General features: G+C 42.4%; 2 protein-coding genes and 1 pseudogene across 2 annotated transcripts; all 3 read right to left on the bottom strand.

Annotated features, from left to right (window-relative positions):
* Positions 1-2,353: 2,353 nt before the first annotated feature.
* On the bottom strand, positions 2,354-2,922 carry LOC145538173 (interferon beta-2-like). The gene has a single exon (XM_081569783.1). The coding sequence runs from the start codon at positions 2,920-2,922 to the stop codon at positions 2,362-2,364; it is 561 nt and encodes a 186-aa protein (XP_081425909.1). The 3' UTR covers positions 2,354-2,361.
* A 2,665-nt stretch (positions 2,923-5,587) lies between these two features.
* On the bottom strand, positions 5,588-6,152 carry LOC145538167 (interferon beta-2-like; annotated as a pseudogene).
* A 12,638-nt stretch (positions 6,153-18,790) lies between these two features.
* LOC145538162 (interferon alpha-3-like) lies at positions 18,791-19,348 on the bottom strand. The gene has a single exon (XM_081569759.1). The coding sequence runs from the start codon at positions 19,346-19,348 to the stop codon at positions 18,791-18,793; it is 558 nt and encodes a 185-aa protein (XP_081425885.1).
* Positions 19,349-23,326: the final 3,978 nt, after the last annotated feature.

Raw genomic sequence — 23,326 nt, 5'->3', positions numbered from 1 at the left:
CGCGTTGACACTATCCGCTATGGGGCGATGGGAGGGCGAGCGCCAGCGGTGGCGATGGGAGTCCAGCCGACGTGACTTGACGACAGCGTTGAGGACAAAGTGAGGGCGGGGATCGCGGAGGAGACCATTGGTTATGGGACGACGGGAGGGGAAGCGCGCACAGGAGGCCCTGCGGTGGCGAGGAGACAGACTATCTGCTATGGGACAAGGGGACAGAGTTGAGGTCAAAGTTAAAGCCGGTGGTGGGGCTGAGACCTTGGGCGAGGGGAGTATGGCACAGCTTTGAAGAGAAGTGAAACACCACGGCGGGAATGGGATTATTGGCGATGGGACGCTGGGAGAGCGTCGTCGTGCACGACCTGAAATCCGGCGGTGAAGAGGCTCTTGCGAATGAACAGGTGGAAATGTGTTGCGGCCAAAGTGAAAGCTGGCGTCCGCGATGAGACAGTAGGATATGGGGCCGTGGGGGCGGCGTTCGTTGCGCTGCGGTTGCGGCGGTGGTTCAGACTTCGCCGTGGGGCGATGGGAGGGCGCTGTGCACAAAGGAAAACACGGGGGCATTGATGCGACTATTGGCTAGGGGCGATGGGAGGGCGTTTCACACACAAGGGAACTCGATTTGGCTTTGAGACGATGGGAGAGCTTTGCGAACAAAGTGAAACACGGCGGTAGCGGAAACTCTACTGGCGGTCGCACAGAGTGAAACCGGCGGTGGGATGAGACTGTGGGCGATCGCACCCTGGACGGGTGTGGTGCACACAGGGGAACAGTGGCCACGAGACTGTTCGCTGTGAGAAGATGGAAAGGCAAGGCGTTGTGCACAAAGTGAAACACGGTGGCAACGATGTGAGCTTTGGCTTCGAGTTGATGGAACGGCGTTACGGACAGAGTGAAAGCGGGTATAGGCGATGAGACAATGGGCTTGGGACGGTGGAACCGCGGTGTGGACACAGTTAAACCCGGCGATGGGGGTGAGCCTGTGAGACATGGGACGATGGGAGGGCCCTGAGCACAAAGAGGAGCCAGGTGGAGTCAGTGCGACTGTAGGCTTAGAGCCACTTTGGACACCGTGAGAAACAGCCAAGGCGATGGGACCCTGGGAGTGCGTGCGTTGCAGACAGAGAACTCGGGTGGTCAGGAGACAAATAACCAACAGGGACGGTTTGCGGCACTTCCTGGGGGGTAAAAGGGGACCAGGGAAATGTGCGCCCCTGGAATCCTCCGGAATTTTCAGGGTGTCTTTTAAGCATTCGGCCATGAAGTGGGGGAGTAAGTATTGACTAGCTGAAAAGTAGGAATATTTAAACAAAACACAGCCCTTTATTTTTAAATTAGTTTTATATTTAATTGATATACTTAGTTTAAATTTAATAGTTCACGTTTTCAACTTGATAATCAATTTATATAATGCCTTTTCATATTAAGTGTAGAATATTGAAATATGTTTTATATTTAACAATAGCACTTTATGAAGCTTTATTTAAACGATATGTTCTATGTACTAAAACAAGTATGTAATGTAGTTTTATTTTTCTCTCTTTAATGGGTGTAAACTGGTTGATATTTTCAAAATTACTCTTCACTTATTTTTAATGGAGGGATTACCATATCCGACCGTTTTTAATGACCCCGTGACCGCCTTAAGTAATGTTTAACTCACGTTCCTGAAACCTCTTTCCGAGGACTGCATTGTTGGAAATAAGGAATGGCGTGCACAAGCAACTAAGGACATCTAGAAGGTCCGAATGTTTCATTTACTCTAGTACGAATTTTATCAACGAAATGGAATTTGCCCAGATTTTGTTGGCATCAAGAAGGCTTACTCTATAAGACTCTCAAATGTAAGGTGGTGCACATTTCCCCCCAGTTGAAACAAAGACAAAAGAACCCCACATCGTATAGCGGGGCCCTACAGCGTGAGCTGTCTGATCCATTTAAAGAAGTGAAGGAGACAAGAGCAGGTCAACTGGACGGATACATGGCGGAGTATGCGGATAACTTGGACATGCAACATGGCTTCCTTCTGTTTTGAATTCCTCAAAGGCACGGGCCGGAAACTACTATTCTGCAGGCTTGTTTTGCAGTAAATGTCTCCCGGGTGCCCTGCAATTTTTCATATGTGTTGTCGCATGAATCAAGTTGACACTGAAACTGCCACATGGACTTTTATGAAACAATAAATAATTTATTTCCCATAGAAAAGGTTAAATGAATACATAACGCATACATCGATTTAAAAATAGCTTACAGTCTTTAACCGACAGGGCATTGCCTTGTCGGGTACTTCAAGAGACTCTGCTGGCTGAAGAGCCACACGTCAAAGTGACATTGTCCATTCCCAGAGCCACAGGTGGGAGATATTCAGTCACGGAGGTAACCTGTTAGCCTCTTCAGGAAAGAAAAGTTCCTGAGCATTTGCACTCGCACGACTGTCCAGGCACAGCTGTTGTACTCCTTGGATTTCAGGTACTGCACGAGGTTCAAGTAATATTTCTTCAGGTGAAAAACGGCCGTGTCTCCCATAGTGAAGTTTTTCTTCTGCATTATTTCCTTCTGGATCGGCTCCAGATGATCCATCTGCCCCTGGAGTTCCACAAGGAGGTCCTCAATGATGGTCTCAGGCCAGCCAGTGCTGGAGAAGTCTCTGCTGAGGATACCGAAGATCTGCTGGAGCATCTCATAGATGACCAATACGGCATCTTCCTTCCGGAACTGCTGTGCTTGCTTCATCTCCTCAGGGACCTGGAAGTCCGTCCTGTCGTCGAGGCAACGGTGAGGATTTGCAGGTAACTGCCGCAGGAGTTTCTGACACACCGTATCACTCCTCCTTTGTTGGAATCGAAGCAAGCTGTGGCTCCTGGAAAGAGCTGTGGCGGAGAAACACAGCAGGAGAACCATCTGGAGGAGGCACCGGAAGGTCATGATGAAATCAGCCACAGGACCAGCTGTTCTGCTAGTAGATGCTGAAGCTGAGTCTTCAGAGTTTGCAGAGTGAATGTCCTTCCTCCTTGAGTGTGGCCTACTGAATAGGATGGCCCTCCATTCTTTCTATTTGAGAGGAATTTCCCACTTTCCAGTCTCCCTTTCAGTTCTCCCGTGTTGTTCACGCCTAATCAAAAAGCAAGTGGATGTGGGCCATAGAGAATGTCAGCGATTCAGCAGATGGCCGCTAGGCGGCGCGCGAGCACCGCGAAACGATGAGCAAAGAGCCCGCGCTGAGATGGAACAGCGGACCGCCTGTTTCTCCCGACGACCGCGAGAGCGAGAGCGCGCACGCTGTGGTGCGATCGTTTCTGCTTTCGAATAGCAGTCTCGGGAGCGTTGGCGGTTGACTCGCCTGGGGCTGCTGGAGAGACAGGACGCAAAGTCTCCACAGGGCTTTTTATACGAGTCTTGATTCAAGGGTGCGCATATCATTAGCCCTTTTATGGAAAAGGCGTGGTTTCCGCTGTCCTGAGTAGGCAGCCAGAATATTGCATTTTCGGGGAGACCGCCTGAGTAGTGGGTTTTCTTTCGAAATGTCAGCCTGAACCAGGCCATGTTTGAGGAAAAGAACCCCGAAGGCGGGGGTTCTGAGCGAGATGAGGCTTATTTTACGGATTGGGGCTCCTTTCCGGCGTGAGGGAACCACAGCTCAGAGAACGGGACCGGGCAGCCGTGATGGGGACTATCGGCGATGGCGACGGTGGACAGCGCTGTGCCCAAAGTGAAACTAGCAAGTGGGCAGGAAACGGTCGGTTACCGGACGCTGTGGGGGCGTTGCTGACAAAGTGAAGCAAAATGCCTGCGATGAGACTGCTGGCTGTACCACCGTGATGGGAGGTGCGGAGCGGCGGGCATTGCGAACACGGTGGAAGCCCGCGGGGCTAGGCGACTACTGGCTGTGGAAGGGCGGGAGGGCGTTGTGCACAAAGTGAAATACGGCGGCAGCGATGCCACTGTTGGCTCTGTGGCGATGGCGGGGGCGTGTGGGCTTTGCGCACGAGGAGCGCGGTGGCTAAGAGATTGTTCGCTGCGGTACCGTGCTGGGACGTTTTGCACAAAGTGAAACACGGCGGCAGCGATGTGAGCTTTGGCTTCGAGTTGATGGAATGGCTTTACGGAGAGAGTGAAAGCGGGCATAGGCGATGAGACAATGGGCTTCGGACGGTGGAACCGCGGTGTGGACAAAGTTAAACTTGGCGATGGGGGTGAGACTCTGAGACGTGGGAGGATGGGAGGGCCCTGAGCACAAAGAGGAGTCAGGTGGAATCAATGCGACTGTAGGCTTAGAGCCACTTTGGACACCGTGAGAGACAGCAAGGCAATGGGACCCTGGGAGTGCGTGCGTTGCAGACAGAGAACTCGGGTGGTCAGGAGACAAATAACCATCAGGGACGGTTTGCGGCACTTCCTGGGGTGTAAAAGGGGACCAGAGACCTGTGCGCCCCTGGAATCCTCCGGATTTTTCAGGGTATCTTTTAAGTATTCTGCCATGAAGTGGGGGAGTAAGTATTGACTAGCTGAAAAGTAGGAATATTTTTAAAAAACACAGCCCTTTATTTTTTAATTTAGATTTATATTTAACTAATATACTTATTTTTTAGTAAATAGTTCACGTTTTCAACTTCATAATCAATTTATATAATGCCTTTTAATATTAAGTGTAGAATACTGAAATATGTTTTATATTTAACAATAGCACTTTATGAAGCTTTATTTAAATGATATGTTCTGTGTACTAATACAAGAATGTAATGTAGTTTTATTTTTCTCTCTTTAATAAATGTAAACTGGTTGATATTTTCAAAATTACTCTTCCCTTATTTTTAATGAAGGGATTACCATATCCGACCGTTTTTAATGACCCCGTGATGGCCTTAAGTAATGTTTAATTCATGTTCCTGAAAGTTCTTTCCGAGGACTACATTGTTGGATATGAGGATTGGCGTGCACAAGTAACTAAGGACATCTAGAAGGTCAGAATGTTTCATTTACTTTAGTACGAATTTTATCACCGAAATGGAATTTGCCCAGACTTTATTGGCATCAAGAAGGCTTACTCTATAAGACTCTCAAATGTAAGGTGGTGTACATTTTCCCCCAGTTGAAACAAAGACAAAAGAACCCCACATCGTATAGCGGGGCCCTACAGCGTGAGCTGTCTGATCCATTTAAAGAAGTTAAGGAGACAAGAGCCGGTCAACTGGACGAATACATGGCGAGTATGCGGATAACTTGGACATGCAACATGGCTTCCTTCTGTTTTGAATTCCTCAAAGGCACGGGCCGGAAACTACTATTCTGCAGGCTTATTTTCCAGTAAATGTCTCCTGGGTGCTCTGCTATTTTTCATATGTGTTGTTGCATATATCAAGTTGACACTGAAACTGCCACGTGGAGTTGTGTTTCATAAATAATTTATTTCCCATAGAAAAGGTTAAATGAATACATAACGCATACATCAATTTAAAAATATCTTACAGTCTTTAACTGTCCATTGAAATTCCGGGCATTGCCTTGTCGGTTACTTCAAGAGCCTCTGCTGGCTGAAGAGCCTCATGTCAAAGTGACATTGTCCATTCCCAGAACCACAGGTGGGAGATATTCAGTCACGGAGGTAACCTGTTAGCCTCTTCAGGAAAAAAAAGTTCCTGAGAATTTGCCCTCGCACGACTGTCCAGGCACATATGTTGTTCTCCTTGGATATCAGGTACTGCACGAGGTTCAAGTAATATTTCTTCAGGTGAAAAACGGTCGTGTCTCCCATAGTGAAGTTTTTCTTCTGCATTATTTCCTTCTGGATTGGCTCCAGATGATCCATCTGCCCTTGGAGTTCCACAAGGAGGTCCTCAATGATGGTCTCAGACCAGCCAGTGCTGGAGAAGTCTCTGGTGAGGATACCGAAAATCTGCTGGAGCATCTCATAGATGGCCAATACGGCATCTTCCTTCCGGAACTGCTGTGCTTGCTTGCTTCATCTCCTCAGGGACCTGGACGTCCATCCTGATGTCGAGGCAATGTTGAGGAGTTACAGGTAACTGCCGCAGGAGTTTCTGACACACCGTATCACTCCTCCTTTGTTGGAATTGAAGCAAGCTGTAGCTCCTGGAAAGAGCTGTGGTGGAGAAATACAGCAGGAGAACCACCTGGAGGAAGCACCGGTAGGTCATGATGAAAACAGGCACAGGGCTACCTGTTCTGCGCTAGTAGATGCTGAAGCTGAGTCTTCAAGAGTTTGCAGAGTGAATGTCCTTCCTCCTTGAGTGTGGCCTACTTAAATAGGATGGCCCTCCATTCTTTCTTTTTGAGAGGAATTTCCCACTTTCCAGTCTCCCTTTTAGTTCTCCTGTGTTGTTTAAATGTTTAGTTACCTCTAAAACTCTTTTTCTTTTTAGCTCCTTGCTTTTTGATTTTATATGTATTAGGGGAAGATATACAGTCTGGGAGAATTTCTAATGTTTTTGTAAATTTTCAGTGAATTGCTAAATGTTAAAAAAAAAAGGCTAATCAATTTGAACTGAATTATTACAGGGTTCTTTCATTGGGAAAATTTCTTTCTTGTTCTTTTTTCATGTTGTTAGATTTTTGAAAGGGTATTTATTTCTAAGAGTTTATGATTTGAAAAATAAAATTTTTGTTTTGTATAAGCTAAGTTTCTGTGAATTTTTTTTAAACCTTAACCGTAAAGAGCAAGATATTGCATATTTTTATCAACCTTAATTTATTGCTTTATTTGGCAATCGCAAACTATCCAGAATATATCAAAGTAAAGACTAAGTCATATCCCTGTGCAGGCAAATGAATGTTACACAGACCTTGCATAAAAATCCATGATTTCTCTTGTAGGATGCCTTTATGACCATCACTGAGGGCCAATGTATATTTATTTTGTACATACTTTGTGTTGTGGTCCTTTAATGGACCAGAACTTGGGCGTAGAGCTTTGACCAATAAGAAAGTGAAAGAAGGAAGAAAAGAGGCTGAGCCGCACGAAGGGGACAGAGGGGAGAGAGGGGGTGGCACAAGTGACCAAGCTAAGGATGGCTAGGAAAATGTTTTCTGGATTCTGCGGCATTCGCTGTTGAGAGACCAAATTTTCAGCTCGATTAGTAAGGGTTTTTATTTGTCCCCAAGTGGGGTTGATGTCACCGAGCGTGGTGCTTCCTGGAGATCTTTAGAGCTGCCATGGCCTATATTGGCATTGGATCCTTCTGGGGAGATACAAGAATACCCCTTTCCCTGTAAGATTAGTTTCCCAGATTTCCATTGTTTTGTTAACCCGTCTTGGTACCAAATGGGCAGAGGAAGAGAAGTGTCCTTCAATTCCTCAAAATGTTTTTCTGCTCTAGTTATCTCCCTGTGGTAAATTTAAAAAATTTAAAACAAATAAAGCTGTATTCTAGTAAAATCTGCTTTAGATAGGGGAGACAGTACTTTTCCTGTGTATTCCCCCTTTTTTAATTTTTAGAGAACATACACTAATCACCCCTGTCTCCAGACAGGCCATAAACTTTTCTGTACTTCTCGGAGTGTAACCTCGGGCTTATTGATTATTGGCCAATTGTTTAACTGTTTGAACACACAACACAGGAATGATGGGATTACTGTGATTGCATTTACCCTTCCTAGTTTATGTAAGTCTCAAGGAATTTGGAGTGGTGAGTTCGGACATGTACACACAGGGTATCAAAGATTTTCACAAATGCTGGTCGGGGTCCTTGGCTAAGAGAAGACTCTGCCTTGGGCCCACCGATGTAATAAACTGTACTCTACTATCTGTATTGTCCTTCTGAGTGAGTTTGTTTCCCAGAACGCATGGCTACAACAATGTAAGAAATTGTTGTTGTAATTTATTTTGTACTAAATAGAGTTCTTCTCGTGCCTTTTGAGAAAGCAAATGGGGGCTATTTAAATCAGGATCTCCTTTTAAAGTATTAAATAGGTAATTTAATTGGTAATTAGCAATGCCTAAAGGTCTAATTTGATTTGTATCACCTAAGGGCTTTAACTACCTAGTATTGACACGTGGAACAAGATTTTTTAATATGTTTTAATTCCAGTTGTGTATCTATAAGTTTTTTAGCCCCCTCTGATTTCTTTTTCGTGAGGGGCCACTGCTCTGTCCAAACAGGTTCGTCATTTTTTCAAGTTATTTTAATAAATTCATTGTGTATTAAATGAGCAGTGGTCCCTAGGAAAAATGTGGAATGTAGATTTGAGTCTGCCATTGCATAAGTAAGTTTCTCCTTATTAAATTAAGGGGGGCATCTATCACGTAAAGTTTTAATGTTGCAGTTTGGCCTTCTGATCCCTCACATGGATATATTTGAGTACTTTGATAAACCTCTTGTACTTTAGTTTGAGAACTTTCTGCAATTTGGCAAGAAATTTTTTGTATAGGCCAAGATTTGGTCATAAATGTTTGGAAATGATAGTAATATTAGATCCAGTGTCGAGGAGATCAGAAAAATTTTTACCATTAATTTTGATATTTATATTTGGTCGGGCAAATTCAGATATTAATGAAGTCCACAAGGATTGTTTTTGATCCGTACTGCCGAATCTGCCCATTTGTACATCTTTAGAGGAGTTAATAGAAATGTAAGCTAAAAGAAATAATTGAGCCATTTTGTCCCCCTTTTTGAATTGCCATAAAATCTGGGATGACATCACAATTTGAATTTCTCCTCTCTAATCTGAATTAATTACTCCAGGGTAAACAGTAATTCCTTTAGAAGTCAAACTAGAGCAGCCAAGTAAAAGACTGAGAATTTGTGGGGGCAGGGCTTCAAACAGTCTGGTAGGTATTGGAGAGGGGACTGTTTGAGGGTTTGAGGGAAAAGATGGAATTTTTCCCTGGTTATTGTGGGAGGTGACCTGGGGGTTCCCCTGCTTGGAGTTTTATGGAATAGGTTTCCCTTTAGTGTCAAATTTAGATTTACAATCTTTGGCCCAATGCATTCCTCTACGGTAGCAGGGCAGATTTTGGGGGGTTTATTATTAACCTTCTTAGAACAATCACTTTTTAAATGGCTTTTATCTCCACATGTAAAACATCTTTCATTTCTCTTTTTAAGGGCAGCAACCATTGTTTCAGCTAGCATTTGCATATTTTGAGTTTCTCATCCTAGATTGCAACAAGCCTTCAAATAATCTATAATAGTCCCTGCCTCCCGAATAGGAGCTATGGCTTTTTGGCATTCCTGATTTGCGTTTTCATAAGCAAGTAGTTTCTCTAGTTGTCTCTTAGCTTCTTCTCCAGTTACAGTATGGGAAATACCAGTTTGTAATCTAACTAAAAAATCAGCATACATATCATTAGGTCCTTGCAATATTTTAGTGTAGCTACCTGTAGGCTCCCCTTGAGGAGTAATTCGCTCCCAAGCCTTAAGGGCCACTGTTTTTACTTGTTCATGCAACAAAGGAGGGCACTGTATTTGAGCTTCTAAAGCATCAAATGGTCCTGTACCAGTTAACATCTCAAAAGTAATTTGATTTTGGGGAGCGCCAGCTCGAGCATTTCTGTTAGCATGATCTCTGGCTATGTCATGAAACCACATTGTCCATTGAAGATATTCTCCTGGTTTAAGGAGAGCTTTTATTAAAGTACGCCAATCATGGGGAACAAAATTTCCCAGAATGGGTGTAATAGAATTTAGAAGTACTTTAGTAAAAGGTGAATGTGGGCCATACATAGTTATAGCCTTTTTTATTTGTTGCATATGATAGAAGTTAATAGCCTCATATTGAGGTATTACGTGCCCTTGAGCATCAGGATTTCTTAAAACTGGAAAAGCGGAAAAACCATGGGCTTCAGAGATTTGTGATTGAGAAGCCAGCCATTCAGAAAACCTCTGTTGTGGAGGAGCTTGCTTAGGGGAGTCGTTGCTAACATCATTAGGTTCTAGCAAAGGAGAGGCTTTTAAGTTGGTGTCTGCTGGCATACGGGGAGAGCTTCGAACAACCGAGGGAAGGTTAGTATATATATTATGTTGTTCTAATTGGGCCTTTTGTAAGGTTTCATCTTTTAGTTCATGTTCATGTACTAAGTGTTCTGCCTGTTGTTGAGTATCTGGAGGGCCAGGATTACCTTGAAGTGGCAGAATCATAGTTTCAATAGGAGTCCTTAAAGGCCAGAAATCTGTAGGAATGTTTTTTCCCTTTTTGGTGACTCGTTTAGCATTCTTTTTGACCTGGTGCCAAATTTCTAAATCAATATCACTTTCCTCAGGGACCCAAAGGTTACATTCAACCACTGTTTGAAGGCCAGTCTCTATTTCCTGGCGCAAAACTAAAAATCCCTGAGCTTTAAATAAGTGATAAAGTAAAAATAAGTGATAAAGTAAAGTAAAAAAGTGATTGGGACTTCCTGCCGTTATATTTATGTCCTTAATATTTACCAGCCTCAATAGGCTCACCGTTATACCCATGTCTTTAGTACTTACCAGCTTCAATAAGCTTTCCAGGATCACTCTGCCCGACCTGCCATATCCCAAGTTCCTGTTCTGGCGCGCCAATTGTTGTGGCCCTTTAATGGACCGGAACTTGGGGGTACAGAGTTGACCGATAAGAAAGTGAAAGAAGGAAGAAAAGAGGCTGATATTCCCTGGTTTACACAGTATGCCAATATAACTCTAGCACAAAGAGCTAGCACCGTCTACATAGGCTCAGGGCGCCCTCTCGAAGAGGTCTTGAAAGCCCGGGCAAGTAAGTAGACACGGTGGACACCTGTGCTCCGTGGAAGCAGCCTGAAAGGGAGAGGGGGAGAGAGTGAGAGTGAGAGCGAGAGAGAGAAAATGAGGAAAGACTCGGGGACCAGTGCTCTGATGGAACAAAGGCATTTATTTAACATATTGTGGGCATATATATACTCTCTCACAAGATAGCCCTTTTTAGCAGAGACAGGGATCAAAACTCTAACAAGTCATCCAGAAAGCCAGAGGCTAGAACCATTCTCAATAGAGGGAGTTGTAAAAGTTACTTTACATATCAGAAGGGAAGAGAGTTGTAAATGGCTGCTGTTCACCATATGGAATTTCCATACGAATGAGATACATGAATTTCTATTATTCCCGAAAGCTGGCTTGCCAGCTCTCTGGCACCTGTATTCAGGTGCTGTTAAGGAACATAGAATTCATGCAAGACTGGAAACTGCAGTTAAATGTATCCTGACACTTCAAATAATCTACATATCTCATTTTGCATACTAAGGTAAGGATGCAGCAACAGGAAAATGCTTTCCTCTTGACTTTGTACCTTTAGAACTGTTTGTACATGAAGTTTTCCCCATAATGAAAGAATATCTGTGAGATAGGAGTCTTAGGTATTTTCATAATCTAGTTTCAAAGAATTTAAAAAATGTTACTAAATTTTTACCGTTTCTTTTCTCACATGAAAATTTTTTCTATAAGGAATATATTTTTTGGTATCATTAGAAAATAAAAGGCACCTAGTTATATTCAAAAGCAGGTCACAAAATTGTAGATACAATGCAACTATATAAAAGTATATAGGAAAAAAAATAAACTAAAGGAAATATACTAACATTTTAATAGTAATTATATTTAATTTGTGCAACTAAATAGTGATTCTTTGTTCGTTCTGTGATTTTCCGATATGCTACCAGAGAATGTATTCAGCAGTGCTCAGAAGAAATATCATGGGAGCCATACAGCAATTTAAATTTTTCTAGTAGCCACATCAAAAGATTAAAAAGAAACATGTGAAGTTAATTTTAACAGTGTATTTTACTGAACACAAAATATCCAAATGTTATCATTCCAACATATACCAATATAAAACGAAAGATGAGACAGTTACATTCCTCTTTTTCATAGTTCCTTCAAAATACGGTGCATACTTTTGCAGTCATAGTACAGCTAAGATTGGGCTAGTCAAGTGCTCACTTGGCCTCTTGTGGTGATGGCTCATGGTGGCCAGCACAGCTCAAGATGGAGGAGCAGCAGAAAGAGAGCCAGGAGAATTGCCGAGTTTGCAGGGACCACGTAGAAGGAGTTTCACATTGTGGACAAGTTATGTGCAAAGAACCAAGGGGATCAATGGTGGGAAAATCAGCTCAAGATACATTCGGGATGTTTTTGAATGCCAGACTGGGGCATTGTACTTAATTTGAGAAGTCTTCAGGCAGAGAGGGCGCTGGGTTGTGCCCTGGACAGAAGAATGGGCACAAATGTTTTTGGGAACTGAAGCAGGGAGAAGTCCTGCCCAGGTGCTCTCATGGCTGTAGAGACTGGAAATAGAGACCAGAGTGGGGAACTGGAAGAAGGGGATGGGTGCAGAATTGTCAACAAGAATTCCTTCTGCTTTCTTCCCTTTGTTGTCCTCCCATTTCCTGCTATTGTGTTCATGAGGTGCTTCCTAATAGGTCTCTTTGAATTGCCTTCATGGAGTTTATATTGATTTTTGTTGGTATAATTAATATTGGCTATGAAAACCCTTGTTTGCATCTTTTGGTGCACGTTTGTGTAGCCTTCTGTTGGATATATGCCTAGGATGAAGTAACTGGCTCATAGAATGTGCATATGTTCAGATTTAGTAGATAATGACAAACATTTTTTTTTTAATAAATTTATTTATTTTAGTTGGGGGCTAATTACTTTACAATATTGTAGTGGTTTTTGCCATACATTGACATGAACCAGCCATGGGTTTACATGTGTTCCCCATCCTGAACCCCCCTTCCACCTCCCTCCCAATCCCATCCCATCCTTCTGGGTCATCCCATTGCCCCAGCCCTGAGTATTTGTCTCAGGCATCGAACCTGGAATGGTGTTCTGTTTCACATATAATATACATGTTTCAATGCTATTCTCTCAGAACATCCCACCCTCACCTTCTCCCTCTGAGTCCATAAGACTGTACTATGCATCTGTGTCTCTTATTCTGTCTCACATATAGGGTTATCGTTACCATCTTTAAAATTCCACATGTATGCATTAGTATACTCTATTGGTGTTTTTCTTTCTGGCTTACTTCACTCTGTATACTGGGCTCCAGTTTCATCCATCACAATAGAACTGATTCAAATGTATTCTTTTTAATGGCCGAGTAATATTCCACTGTGTATATGTACCACAGCTTCCTTATCCATTCATCTGTTGATGGACATCTAGGTTGCTTCCATGTCCTGGCTATTATAAACAGTGTTGCGATGAACATTGGGGTACACATGTCTCTTTCAATTCTGGTTTCCTCGGTGTGTATGCCCAGCAGTGGGATTGCTGGGTCATATGGCAGTGCTATTCCCAGTTTTTTAAGGAATCTCCACACTGTTCTCCATAGTGGCTGTACTAGTTTGCATTCCCACCAACAGTGTAAGAGGGTTCCCTTTTCTCCACACCCTCTCCAGCATTTATTTCTTGTAGTCTTTTGGATAGCAGTCATTCTGACTGGCATGAAATGGTACCTCATTGTCGTTTTGGTATGCATTTCTCTAATAATGAGTGATGTTGAGCATCTTTTCATGTGTGACAAACTTGTTTTTGAAAGTATACACCAATTTATATTCTCACTATCCAGAATATGGGATGTCAGTTACATTACTTTCTTTTGAACACTTGGTATTGCCAATCATCTTAATTTTAGCCATTCTAGTGAATGGTAGTGATATCTTTTTAGAGTTTTAATTCATATTGCCTAGTTATTAATAAGGTTCAACACATTGTCATATGCTTATTGACTGTTTGGATATTTTCTTTGTGAGGGGTCTGTTCAAATCCCTTGCTGACTATCTCAGATAATATGTTTTCTATCTAAAGATGATGTAATTGTGTACATACAAAATACAAAAAAACATACAAACTATTGAAAGTTTTTTAACAAGATCACTGAATAAAAGAACAATATTAAAATCAATCACATCTTTTTACATTAGTAATAAAAATTGGAAATTGACATTTCAACATAATACCACTGATAAGAACATACAAAGTCTACTACTGAGAAATTGTCACAGCCTGCAGGGGCCTAAGGAAACATGGAGATTAAAGGTAATGTGCCATTCTAAATGGCATCCTGGGACAGAAAAACAACTTTGGGTAGAACCTAAGGAGATCTGGGAATTCCCTTGAGTTTCACTGATTGCGACTCCATGCTTTCACTGCAGGGCACTTGCTTGGATTGCTGGCTGAGGAACTATTTAATAAGATGTCACAAGTCTGGCTGCCATAAATAAATAAAAATGAAATTCCTGCAACCAGCGGGGCTGGGTGGGTGGGTACAGGAATAAGGAGATCTGAATAAAGTGTAGATTTAAGTTTTTTTTTTTTTAATAGCTTTGACAGGACAATTTGTCTTTACCTTTGACCTCTAAGTACAAGTCTATAATTGCATTTTTGACTCAAATTAGATGGCCAGAAAAAATAACAGTTTCTTTCTCTAACATTGAGCCAGTATGTTTTAAATCTTGATCATTAATGAGGTTAAGCAACTTCTCTCTTTGTAAGTGAGCAAGGGACATGTAAGCATGTGATGAGGTAGTAAGCCTCAGTAAGAAGGGAAATCAGAGCGTGCAATAGGAGACGGTCAAGGCCACCTCTTCCTGAGAAACCCAGTCATTTAGTGAACAAACATTTACTTAGCAAACATGTCCTAACCACGTCATAAAGTAAGACAAATATTGCCATTTTCTTGGACTATTTTAAAACTATGTCTCCATAAATGTTTGCTGCTGGCTTGATTATGTGTCTTGCACATTCTTTCTGAGGTTCATTCCAATATACTTATCCTTTCTTAATGTTGCAAGTATGAATGAAAGTTTTTCATGACATTTGCTAATTTTTAATGAACTAAGTTTTCCTTGCATTTTCATACACACACCCTTATGACAATAACGAATTTTGGTTTTTACTCTGATCAGCTTTACAAACACTCTATAGAAGTTTTTGGTTGATTTTTCAAATTTTGAGATAAACAAATACATTGCCTGCAAATCAAAAAGATAAGGTCTGAAAATAGCAAATGTGATGACCATATGGAGCAACTACTGTTTGTTGTGTATATTTGTACAACTACTTTCAAAAACATTATCTAGCAAAGCTGAAAATATGCATAGCCTATGGCCTATGACCCAGTCATATATGGATATAAGATCTGGACCATAAAGAAGGCTGAACACTGAAGAATTCATGCTTTTGGAGAAGACTCTTGAGAATCCCTTGAACTGCAGGGAGATCAAACCAGTCCATCCTAAAGGAAATCAATCCTGAACTTCATTAGAAGGACTGATGCTGAAACTGGAACTGCAACTGCAAACCTCTAATGAGATGACCCATTAGAAAAGACCCCGATGCTGGGAAAGACTGAAGGCAGGAGAGTGGGACGACAGAGGACACGATGGTTGGATGACATCTCTGATTCAATGGACATGAGTTGGAGCAAGCTCTGGAGACGGTGAAGGACAGGGAAGTCTTGCTGCAGTCCATTGGGGTCACAAAGAATTGGACATGACTGAGCAACCGAACAACAACATGACCCAGTAAGTCCACTCTTAGCAATTACCTGGGAAAGAATCAGGTAACTCTGCATGAGTATAAAAGTAAAGAATATTCAGATCAGCAATATTCATAAGAGTCCTAAACTAGAAACAGCCCAAATACCCGTTAAAATTGCATAAATGCTTAATCTATCCTGATAATAGGGTTATTAATAACAATAAAAAGTAAGAACCACAACTAAACGCACAAATAAAGTAGTGATTGAAAGACACTCACCTCAGAAGAAAATGTATACTATTTATATAAATGTAAAATTAGGCCACAGGTGACTGGAGACATTTGCTTGGTGACCAAGAGAGTTCCTGTGAAGCTTCAGGACCACGATGGAAAGTCTGTCACCAGCTTGAGGGAAGAGAGTGTTTTCCCACCTTCCAGCTGCGGCCTCCCTCCCTCTCACCCTGTCTCAGCCCCTGAGGCTGACTCTGCCCAAGCTGGGGTTGCCCAGTGCTCACAGCCAACAGCTGGTGGGCCCAGAGACCCTCCTCAGGCCTCCCACCTGGTGTGGAGAGGGACAATATGCAGAGAGATCTAAGTGCCCCTGGTTGCAGCCTCTTCTCTCTTCCCTTTACTCACACTAAGGACATCATCACAGGCCATGGACAATACTCATTGCCTAGTGTTTCTCCTGCACAATTCAGATGCAGTTGAGCATAGACATTTTGGTTGGGGCCTTGGCTAACTCTCCTAAGTCCTCCAGGACGTACCCAACCAGAGCATCCTACACTCGGCACCCCTGTCACCCTCAGAATGCTCCCATCAGAAGGTCGATGGCCCAGGAACAGTCAGGAGCAACCTATGCCTTGTTTTCACTGTTTGCTGCCAGACCCACTGCTGCTGGACACTCAGATTGGCCCTTTCAAAACATGCCCGTCTGCATCAAGCCTGCATTTACTTTCCCCTTCAGATCTCAGGTTGTTCTCTTAGCTGGACTCTTAATTCTCAGAATCACTATCAGGAGTGCATTGCTGCTGCTGCTAAGTCGCTTCAGTCGTGTCCGACTCTGTGCGACCCCATAGACAGTAGCCCACCAGGCTCCGCCGTCCCTGGGATTCTCCAGGCAAGAACACTGGAGTGGGTTGCCATTTCCTTCTCCAATGCATGATAGTGAAAAGTGAAAGTGAAGTCGCTCAGTCGTGTCTGACTCTTCGCGACCCCATGCACTGCAGCCTACCAGGCTCCTCTGTCCATGGGATTTTCCAGGCAAGAGTCCTGGAGTGGGTTGCCATTGCCTTCTCCACAGGGGTGCATTGAGTCAGGCCAATCTAAAGTTAAGAAAACAGTTAAAAGGACAACACATTGGCTGCAACTGCTGAACAAGCCTCAGCAGACCCCTGCCCCACCCAGCTGACATGAGGGCACTTCTCACTGTGTGGGTTCTGGGTGAGTCTCTGAAGCAGTTTCCGAATCTTCCTGAAAGAGAAACAGCCCAAAGCAAAGCCCTCTACATACTTAAAACTGACAAGTGACTTGAGTGTTGTTACATCATCAGAGATTGTGTAATGAACCCCAGAAGGCAAAAATAGCAACCAACTGGATGCATCAAGTGAAAAGGAAACTAAAAGCACGCTGCCAAATGGGATTTCAGGATCCAGGCTGGGAATCCCCTCTGGCCTGGCCTCCTGGCTGAGTTGAGTACACAGAGCAGAGGATCCTCCTGCCTGCATGCCAGACGCCTGTGTCTTCCTGGCTGAAACTCTGGGCTGCTAAACTCCAGGGAGAACCAAGAATCCAGTGAGGGTGGGGGTGAGTCCGTGTAGACAGCTGGCCTGTGTGCCACGGAAGAATGTTTCCGTCTAGAACTCTGGGTATTTTTGCAACAGGCTTGGCCTCATCATCCCAGTGAATGGCTATTTCTCCTCTCGCTGTGCAGTGAGTGAGCTGCAGGACTCGGCCTCTGAACAGCTCTCTGCTAACTCTCTCATCTTCCTCACCACAGACCCAAAACATCAGGAAATAATCTCCTAACCGGATTCAAATTGAAGAGTTAACGTAAAGAGCATTTAAGAAGTGTCTGGTACCATTCTGAGCATGTGCTATAAATTAAAGCAATTAACCTTACCACATATCATGATATGCTTTTATGATTATCTTAGTTTTGCAGTTAAGACATAATGCAGCAAATTATAACTAGGCAATCTATTTTTATGTACTAATGAAGAAAAATCTTAAAGATCTATTTGCAAGTAAATATAAATAAATGAGATACTCAAGTATATGAAAAATTGATATTTATGTGATATAGATTAGTATGTCCATATGTATAGATTTATTAACTACATAGGAAAATGTCTGGAAGAATACCCATGAAATTTTTAACCATATAGGATTAGGGTGCATCCTCCTGGAAGTCAAGGGTAGGCATTCCTTTGTATGAATAATTTAAAAGTTTAGCAATGACATGTGTGTTTAATATATATAAATAAGCTTAAGAAACCCTCTTTGTTTCTTTAGAGTCACATTTATCATGGCAGCTATTGGTTCTCACATCTCTTAGCTGTCTCTGCATTGCCCAGCCTGCCTTGTTCTTCTTGCCTCCATTTGAACAGTTTAGGCAGACTCTTTTCTCAGGAGTGGCCAAGTGTAGAAAACTTACTCTCCCTTCCACATCCTACTCCAGGATCCTAGATTCCACATATGCAGTTTGACCTCCCATGATGTATGTGGTTCTCCACCAATGCTTGAAGGCACTCCGGTTCTTACAGGCCTCAAGCAGGCAACTGTGTCCATGACCTGGGCTTTTCTCCACTCGTCTCCCTCCCGCCTCTAATCTATGTCTCAAAACTCACATTCAATCCATCCTCAAATTGTCCATTGTTCCTTCTATGACCCAGGGTGGTTAACCCCATTCTCTCTTTATTCAGGAGGGTTCAGTTTAGGTTTATTTAGGGGGAGTAGGCTTTGGGTTAGATTTTATTCAAAGGTGTGTACAAGGGAGTTTGCTTTTTAAAAATTACTTTTATTTCCACTACTTAGAAACAAATAGTAGTCTTCTACAAAATATAATACAAAACAAATACCTTATGAATGATCAAGATTTAAATGCGATGAGCAGCCTAAATATTTCCAATAATTTAAATAAATATTAGAACTTTTTAATATATGGAAAATGGATTCTAAACTCTGTTTTAAATAGTTATTGTAACATAACATTTAATGTACATTTAAATAATCCCATATATTAGCTATTACTTATTTTTCATCTGACACAAAAATAGAGTTAAATTTGCACGTTGAATCTTAGAAAATAGCCATTTCGTTGGCCAGATGAACTGTTTTCAGATTCAACGTCTTCTTCATTTCCTGAGTTTTCTGATGATTGTGTTGCCAAAAGGCAAGTACCTTCTGATTTCCACGCTGACAACCTCCCAGGCACAGTGGCTGTATTCTTTCTCTTTGAGATACACACTGATTCGCTGGAAGTAACTCTTCACAGCCAATCTGGAGTTCTCACTCCCTAGAGGCGACTGTTCTGTTGTCCTTCCCTCCCTCAGACATGTGTCCAGCTCCTCCAGCTGCTGATCAAGTCCCGAGAGGAATCTGTCCAGGAGGCTCTGGTCCTGACCTGCCGAAGAACCTGTGGTGCTGAAGAGCTGGAAGGTCTGCTGGAGCAACTCGTGCACAACAGCTGCGGCTTCTGTCTTCTCAAGCCTGGTCCCGTCCACCAGGGTCTGAGGAAATCTGAAGTCAGTCCTGTCCCTCAGACAGGACACAATGGACACTCTCTCCATCTGACTCCAACGTGTGAAGCTTTCCAGATTGCCATGGCTCCCAGGCAGCTCACAGCCCAGGGAGCAGGTGGGGCTGGAGCAGAGCATCACCAGGGCCAGCAGCACAGAGACGGGCAGGGCCATTGGGACGCTGGGGGCTCTGCAGGACTGCCTGGAGGGAGGTCTAGGCAAGTTCTGAGGACTTGGGGTGATGGGTGGCTGTTACAGAGTGAGTAGAGAAACTTTCATTTTCTAGGTTTTCCCACATTTTGCCCTTTCCTTTCTTTTTCTACCCTTTTTAATGAAATCAATAAAAGTGCAAATTTTTGCCATGAGTGCCTAGGTGGGGGACACTAATCATGCGTGCTACTGTAGCTGATAGCTACACAGCTGTATATCATGCTTCTCACACCTCCTTAGTTGTTCCTGGGGAGAAGAGTCTGGTCAAAGTCACAGAAGGGAGAAATATTGATACAAAATGCTGGCTTTTCCAGGTCACCAAGAAATATTCAGTATAAAAAGAGCTTATAAGAGAAGCTTTTGGTTTTTCTCATTTTTTCATTTACCCTTTTCTCCCTTCTTAGAAAAAATTTCAGTTGAGTATGTACCTTTACGATATCACCTGAGTTGGCCTTAAGCTCACTGGAGACATTATAGGGAACATTATCACTGGTATTATTTGTTAAAAATGAATTTTGTTATAACTATAATCCACGAGGCACTTTTTTAGGTGCTGGTTGTCCTAAAAAATTCAGTCTTGCCTGTGTTTATTTCTCTCTCTCCTCTACCTCTACAATATTTCACAGGAAACTTGGCCTCAGTCTTTTTGTGATAGTACAGATAATCTCATTTCCTTAAATATATCACTGGGAAGTGATAACCTACCATACACTCAGGGATACTGAGGTTGCAATTACATCCAACCCTTGTAATGGCATGTCTTTACTGATTCTGTAAGATATAGATAATTTTAATAATATTAATGACAGAAATTTTTACATGAGGCCTCTCAGCAAAGTGTTTTTAATAACCATTTCATTAATCTTCACAGCTTCCCTATGAGATAATTACTATAATTACTGACATGTTTGCAAATAAGGAAACTGAAAACTCAGAGAGATTCCTTAACTTGCTAACACTCAGGATTAACTGCATATGTGGTACTTGACCACTAAACTACTGAGCCTCCATGTTATTTCTCATTAACCTTAAGCATTCTACTTAAGCTACACTATGTACAGTTGTAATTAAGTAATCCATCTAATTATGGAACACTTGACTGCGCTGATAGACTGTAAGCTCCCTCAAGGCAGTAGTGCCACATGTGGAGTATCCAGGAAGGTGTCTGTCCCAGAGGAAGTGCACAGAGGTTCTCTATCCCATTGTTGTTCTTCAGTCTCTACGGCATGTCCGACTCTCTTTGATCCCATGGACTACAGCTCGCCAGGCTTCCCTGTTCTTCTCTATCGGTCAGAGTTCGTTCAAATCATGTCCATTGAGTCAGTGATGCAATCCGTCATCTCATCCTCTGTGGCCCCCTTCTCATCCTGCCTTCAATCTTTCCCAGCATCGGGGTCTTTTCCAATGAGTGGACTCTTCCCATCAGGTGACCTAAGTATTGGAGCTTCAGCTCTGTCCAGAACCAGTTCTGAGAGAACTATACACACCAAAGTTTGAGTAGACCTAGTATTTGAAGACTGTTTCAGAAAATGATAATCTTCTGAAAACAAAGATAGTAAGGGTAAATTTCAATGGGTCTTTTTACTTTCCAGATAATTTTTCAATATATTTTCTCAGATAGAAACAGGGACTCTCAGAGTTCAGGTGTTGCTAATTTGCTTCAGCTGTTTCCAACTCTTTTTGAAACTATGGACCATAGTCTGCCAGGCTCCCCTGTAGATCTCAACAAAACAGCACTTGAAATATAGGACTGGAAGCTAACATTGCAATGGGAACTGTATCCTCTTCAATTGTAGTGTAATGATTGTAATGTTTCTGGAATGAACAAATGACACTTTTGTGACCAAGAAGAATAGGAATTGGAGAGGAAGAACTTGCTAAGTTCCTCTAAGATAGGAAGCACATTGTCAGAGCAGACAGCTGGGTCCAGTGCTTGAGACAGTGGAGACGGGGGCAAGATTGCCTAGGTTGTGGTCCCAGATCCATCCTGCACTGGCTATGTGACCTTTAGCACCCTGATTTTCCTCTTGTATGGAAATGATTATCATATCTGTTTCACTGGATTGTTGTGAAGATTGAATGACATAGCATGCTTCTGACCATGCCTGGACAAGACATGTAAGCATTCAGTAACTGTTAGCCGTTCCCATAAGGGGGAACATTCAAACATCCAACTATGGAAACTGGATAGAATTTCCCTGAGATGACCTGCTTCCCTTCCTTTAATTCTCAGTTCAGTGGTCAACATTATTACATCTAATCTCATCTCTTATCTGAACATGACGTCCTGTCCAAATCACTTATATCTAGTAGCTTCCAGGTAACAGCTGACCTCTCACACATGAATAAAATGAGTGTCCAATCTGTAACCCAGTCTCTTTTCATGGTGAGTGAATACATCTATATCCTCAGAATCAGATAACGTCCATGAAGAGTGAGAAATGTAAACAGACAAATAAAAATAAATAAATAGATACTGGGATTTAGCAAAGGTGACATCTAGCCTCTTAGGTAACACTCTGCCTAGAGCCTGCTATGCTTGTCTGGATCTTTCTGCAGCTAAACAGTCTCACATGTGTGGTCTGAAATCTGTCACTCTGTAGAGCTCTTCAACCCCATTTGTATAAAGTGACATTTTGTCATTTGAACAGAGAAGATGTCACTATAGTTTTTTTCAATTACATTGTTTACTTTCTTTTTACCTTTGTGCATTACTTTTTCATTCACTGCTTACTTTTACTTTCTAGGAATGTTCAATGAGTGGAAAATTTTGATATCTTGAAAAATCACAGAAGAAATACATTACCTCTTCTTTTCACTTACATTTTGTCTTCTTTATTTTTGCAACAAACTTCAAAATTGAAATAGAAAAGACTGCAGAAGCATTAGGACATCTTTTACAAAGTGAAATACAAATGACAAAGAAGAGGTAACAATATGAAAATCATATAAAAGTGGCTAAGAAAAGTGAGTTGCTTAGACACAGCAAGAACAATTACCTAGATTAATACACAGAGGCTGCCTGATAGGGCCCACATGTGGTCTCCTTGATAAGATGACTCATTATGTAGGCCTTGCAAACTGAGAATAAAATCACAGTGATCTGTGAGACTGATCAAGTTGCCCAAAGGCATTCTGTTTTCCAACCGATGCCTATCGTCTCAAAGCTACAAGACCAGCAGATTCTAGACTTTCAGCTATGTGACCACAGGACTCAACTACAGGCTAAAGATTAACCATCCCTTCAGAAAATTTTTCATTGGTGGGGTATAAGTAGGACCCTGCCAAAAAGGGAGGAAGCTGGTTCTCCTTAAGGGCCAGTCACCCTCTCCTTTCCCTCTAATAAATTTCCCTTTTCTTGCCTGACTGCCCAACTCGCTTTCTTTTCCTCTGCATTTACATTACACTGCCGAAAAGCAGCAAAGACACATTCTAAACACCTGAACACTTGGAGGGAACGGTGGTTACACTTTATTTTCTTGAAAGTGAATTTTGGAGAATTGATCATCTGAAAGAGGAGAGTGAAAACGTTGGCTTAAAACTCAACATTCAGAAAACTAAGATCATGGCATTGGGTCCCATCACTTCACGGCAAATAGATGGGGAAGCTGTGACAGACTTTATTTTGGGGGGCTCCAAAATCACTGCAGATGGTGACTGCAGCCAAGAAATTAAAAGATGCTTGCTCCTTGGAAGAAAAGTTATGAGCAACCTAGACAGCTTAAGAAAAAGCAGAGACATTACTTTGCCAACAAAGGTCCATCTAGTCAAAGCCATGGTTTTTGCAGTATTCATGTATGGATGTGAGAGTTGGACTATAAAGAAACCTGAGAGCCAAAGAATTGATGCTTTTGAACTGTGGTGTTGGAGAAGACTCTTGACAGTCCCTTGGACAGCAAGGAGATCCAACCAGTCCATCCTAAAGGAAATCAGTCCTGAATA

The sequence above is a fragment of the Giraffa tippelskirchi genome, chromosome 1 (genome assembly GCF_054371585.1).
Source record: "Giraffa tippelskirchi isolate mGirTip1 chromosome 1, T2T-mGirTip1v1.2.pri, whole genome shotgun sequence".
In the NCBI taxonomy this organism is placed as follows: Eukaryota; Metazoa; Chordata; class Mammalia; order Artiodactyla; family Giraffidae; genus Giraffa; species Giraffa tippelskirchi.
Note: the sequence above shows the minus strand (reverse complement) of the source record. Positions and strands in the feature narration are given on the sequence as shown.